This window comes from Cyprinodon variegatus, unplaced genomic scaffold (genome assembly GCF_000732505.1).
Source record: "Cyprinodon variegatus isolate N-32 unplaced genomic scaffold, C_variegatus-1.0 Scaffold150, whole genome shotgun sequence".
Taxonomy (NCBI): Eukaryota; Metazoa; Chordata; class Actinopteri; order Cyprinodontiformes; family Cyprinodontidae; genus Cyprinodon; species Cyprinodon variegatus.
Window position 1 is genome coordinate 336,013 of NW_015150603.1, and position 4,486 is coordinate 340,498.

Consider the following 4,486-nt stretch of genomic DNA (forward strand, 5'->3'; position numbering starts at 1 on the left):
CAGGGTTTTCAAATGATACTGCCACCTGTGGCCAAAATACAGAACTGCAGCACTCTTCTGCTCGCCTTTCTACTTGACAAGTTCTTTGTTTTTGTTTTTACTTATTTTACCTTGTATGGAGTTGCTATGAGTGTCTGAGTTTAGCTGGATCTGAGTATCCACAAAATCCATCTTGAATATAACATTTTTATCGTTTACAAATTTGACCCATTATACATGGACGTGGTTGACGTCACATCCGGCGAACAGCGCTGGAACTCTGAAGTGCATTAGGGAAAATAGGCTCAGGCTTGTAGATATTTGGGGTGTCTGTCTGCTCATCAAACAATGTTTTAGTCATAAAGGGTCAAATAAAACAGCTATTTTAAACATATATATATATATATTTTTTTTTTTTGCAGAAACTTTAGTATTGTCTTTTTAAACTAAAATTAGAGTAGGATATATTTGGGGACTACTGGTCTAATTGGTTGACATATGTGTCAGCAAAAAGGCACAATTTTGTATGATGTCATGTTTGTATAATTGCCCTCACTGTTGTAGAGGTTTCAGATGTGTTTATTGTATAAAAAATAGATACATAGTGAACGACAAAAAAAACAACTGCTAAAAAGGTGAAAAAATGGAGCTGAACGAGAACCCAGGTTTATAGAATAATGGAGGTACGTTTGAGTGACCTAGTCCGCCGTACTGACCATTAGATGTTCTCTATATGCCAAACCCTTTTTTGGGAGACATGAAAGAAAAAGGATTTGTGTCATTACATTTCATGGGTAAATCTGTGTGAATTTTCTCACAGCTTCTGTGACTTTTATTTTGACTGTCAACTTCCATAAGACGAGATAAAAACTAACTTATTCTGCAACAGATGCTATGTTATAAACAAAGGATTGTGATACAGCACCTCTTTCCCAATCTTAAATATGGTAAAGGAGCTGTGATGCTGTGGGCCTGTTTGTATTCTTAAAGTTGTACGGAAGTCATATTTAAATGTCAAATCATTCTGGCTTAAACATGTATATAAATGTACTCTTTATCAGGCAATACTGTCCCAAAAGTTAGTGTCATAATTAGATTAAGCAATCTGACCCACATGCAGAGAACCAGTCAGAGACCAAGGGAAACAGTTTAACAGGTTTATTGAATGTTGATGAAACACAGAAGTAGGAGCTGGAGCTCAGTGGACTTGTGAACCGGAACCGGAAAGTCTGAGAGAGGTCACAGTGATCAGTTCAGGGACCGTAGGAAAATTGACTGAGGCTTTAATATAGCTGGAGAGAAACTCACGTTTGAGGCGGCTCTTGTTAATCCCTGAATCCAGTTTGTGGGGAATTAATCCAGAGGAGAGGGAACTTGTTGGAGAGCGGACAGGTAGACATACGTTGGACCCAGAGGAGTAAAAGAGTGGACTGTCACTTGGTTTTCCGATGAGGACTTGAACGGATCATGTGGAGGTTTACCCCTGCTCAGTGTGTACTCAGTAATCCTTCCAGGGGGAGAAGGTCCAGGTTATCCAGTTACACAGGAAAGGCTTCCTGCTGAAAAGCAAAGACAAAAACAAGATTAGACTCAGAGAAACACAGCTTTGATTAGACTCTGCTAATCTCAGCTTGGCTAGAGTACCCAAAACTGGCAAACACTCTGGCGTCGAGGTAGGGACAGTCCGCTGCTCAAATACTCCTCCAGTGACCCGCAGGTGTGCAGGGAGGCCCAACGAGGAACAGGGCACCACCTGGTGGTGGAGAGAGAAAAACATAAAAACAACCCACACAAACTGGATTCCTAACAGTTAGAACATTTCTATTTAAAAGAAAGTCCTGTCTAAAAATCTGTGGGGTTTTTTTTTCTTTATCTTATGCAAGCCAATAAGTTACATGTCAGCTTGTACACCTTAATTCAGCCAATCATATATCAAAGGTCATCTGTCAATCAAATTTTTCGATCATAGCATCTTGATTCATATGTTGCAGCTAATATACGCAACTGTTGAAATAAGAATCTTTTACTTAACCACTTATGGCCCACTGTTCTCGGGGATAGACGTCTGTGTCTTCGGCAGGCATAGATCTAACAGAACTGGCAGCGTTGTGAGGCAAGGGCACAAACATGTACGGCTGTAAACCTTCTACACCAAACGAAGCTTTTGCCGCCTTGGCATCCTCTTCCACAACATCCTAGTCCCTGCTTTCCTCCTCTAAATAAAAAAATGTATGACGGAGGAGACTCCGACACAAAACTCTCCTCCTCTTGCATGTTTCCGCTGTCCATAGCGTTCCTTGAAAATAGTAATTTCACATTGGGAACCTACTAGCACTAAGTTGCTAACTGGTTAACAAGATGCTTCTGAGCAACCAAATTTGCTTGCAAACCTTCCGCCACAACAATCCCGCCCTCTTGATAAACGACCAATCACATTTACTTTATTCACTCATGTAAAGTCGGGCAACACTCGGGAGAATTCGGTACTGCAACCGTTGGAACGGCCGTTTCCCTATGACTTTAAGCTGAGTGGGCATAAAATAGTGAACTTGTGGAAAGATTTCTTAAAAGTGGGTCATGGTTGGATCAGCTGCATGGGTTTAGTGAAATGGCCATGAGGCATAAATTTGTATTTTTGTTCCACTGAGGACTTGTGTTGTGTTGTGTCTGTAGTTCCAACCATGAGGCCAACCATACCTACGGAAGGAGATGTGAGGATAACTATGGGATTACCTGGGTCATCAGGTAAAAAACACTTATTATTTTCAAGATTATTTTTTTAAAGAAACAGATTTTATTTATGAATATTTAGAAGCTGTGTTTTAGGAAAGTTGAGCTAAATAATGTCTAATTTCTTGTGGTATCTTTCTTAGTCAACAGCCTCTATGTTTCCTACATCCTCTATGCCACTATCCCTACTCTGCTGCTGCTGCTACTGCTTGCAGTCACTGGGTTCTTCTGCTACAGACATCATGCAAAAAGGTACAAAAAAAATGAATTTTGAAAAACAATTCCATGCAGTATTTTTCAGTGTAACATATCAAAGCAAGTCTTCGGCAAACTTGTTTTTAAACCTTTTTCTTTTTACAGTAATACAGTCACTGTACATTTTATTATCTCCTTTTGTCTCCAGGAGGAAGACTGAGGGCTTCCCCAGCAGGTCAAAGAAGCTGATCCCAGCAGCAGCTTCTTCTTCCTCCATACAGGGACCTTATGCCTTTAGTGACATTACTAAACTGCCTCACAATAATCTGGACTACAGAATGCAGGCAGAAATCATGGCAAAGTACTCCTTCCCTCCTCTACAGGATCCCCAGTATGTTGATTATGAAAATGTGACGTGTTCGGACAAGGAAACTGGCTTTGTGACCAATGACATCTATGAGACCTCCAGAACTCAAACTCGGCACTGCAGCAGTCAGGCTGGATGGGTGGACAATGAGATCTATGGGTAATATTATTTAACCGGATCTGAGCTCTGGAAAAATCTGTGAATTTTGAATTATTAAAGGAATATTATTGAGGTAGCAAGATGAACATATACTATTCTATAACCCTCTCTTCATTACATATATTGCTTTGCGGTACGAAATCTTTAAACATACAGAGTTGGCTTTAAAGTGCAAATGTATGATCATCTCTTATTTTTGGTCAGTTATAACACCATATTTAGTTAACAGTTTTATATATGTATGACACTTTTTCTTTAAATAAATGCTAATATCAATGCAAACAAAAGCTGTGCTTATGTTTGATTAAAGATGTGTTTACATGCTGACAAATTGATACTTACAGTCCCTCTGATGTTTTTTAAATTTGTGACGCTGCAACAAAGAATGCAAACCTATCTGGGAAGTATTATGTACTAGAAAAATAGAAATAATGACATTGTTCTCCTTACCTATCATATTGTGATGACTCTTTTCCATTGACCTCTTTAAGGGACCAACATGATTTACTGTCCAATTTAGTTCTGAATATTGTCTATGCCTTTTCAAACTTTCATTTTCCTATCTTCTTTGAATGAGTTTGGTGTATTGCTTCACCCACAGTAGTGATGAAATATAAAATCTCTTATAATTTTTAGCTGTCTAGCAGATGCCTGGAGGTTTGGCGTCAAAATTGACTCTTATTTGCAATGTTGTATAATTTAAATCCACCTTATTAAAACCCCAGAAAGCGTGAATATAGCTGAGCAAGATGCTACACTTATACTTTAATGTTGGTGTGGTGTTATTTTGATTTTGTTCAGTGTGGTTTTCAAACCCATCTAAAATTCAAGGTTTTGGGAGATGGGAGTAAGGCCTGGGTATTTATTTTGAGTTGTAGAAAATATATGAATGTAATGATCTCTGCCCAGGTCCCCCTTGAAAATGAGATCCAGATCTCATTGGGGTTTACCAGGTTAAATAAAAGAAATAAGAATAAAAATAATTAATACAAAGTAGAAAATGCTTGTGTTCCTAACCAGCCACAAGTTTTCTCACACCAACTTTTGTTCATGAGC

General features: G+C 38.7%; 1 protein-coding gene across 1 annotated transcript in view; it reads left to right on the top strand.

The window, feature by feature from the left end:
• LOC107086352 (chondrolectin-like) overlaps nt 1-4,163 on the top strand; it is a 16,896-nt gene extending 12,733 nt beyond the window's left edge. Inside the window, exons 5-7 of the mRNA XM_015377238.1 lie at nt 2,653-2,724; nt 2,853-2,961; nt 3,113-4,163. Of these exons, the coding sequence (XP_015232724.1) occupies nt 2,653-2,724; nt 2,853-2,961; nt 3,113-3,434 (503 nt within the window). The 3' untranslated portion in view covers nt 3,435-4,163. The remainder of the gene's footprint in view (nt 1-2,652; nt 2,725-2,852; nt 2,962-3,112) is intronic.
• Nucleotides 4,164-4,486: the final 323 nt, after the last annotated feature.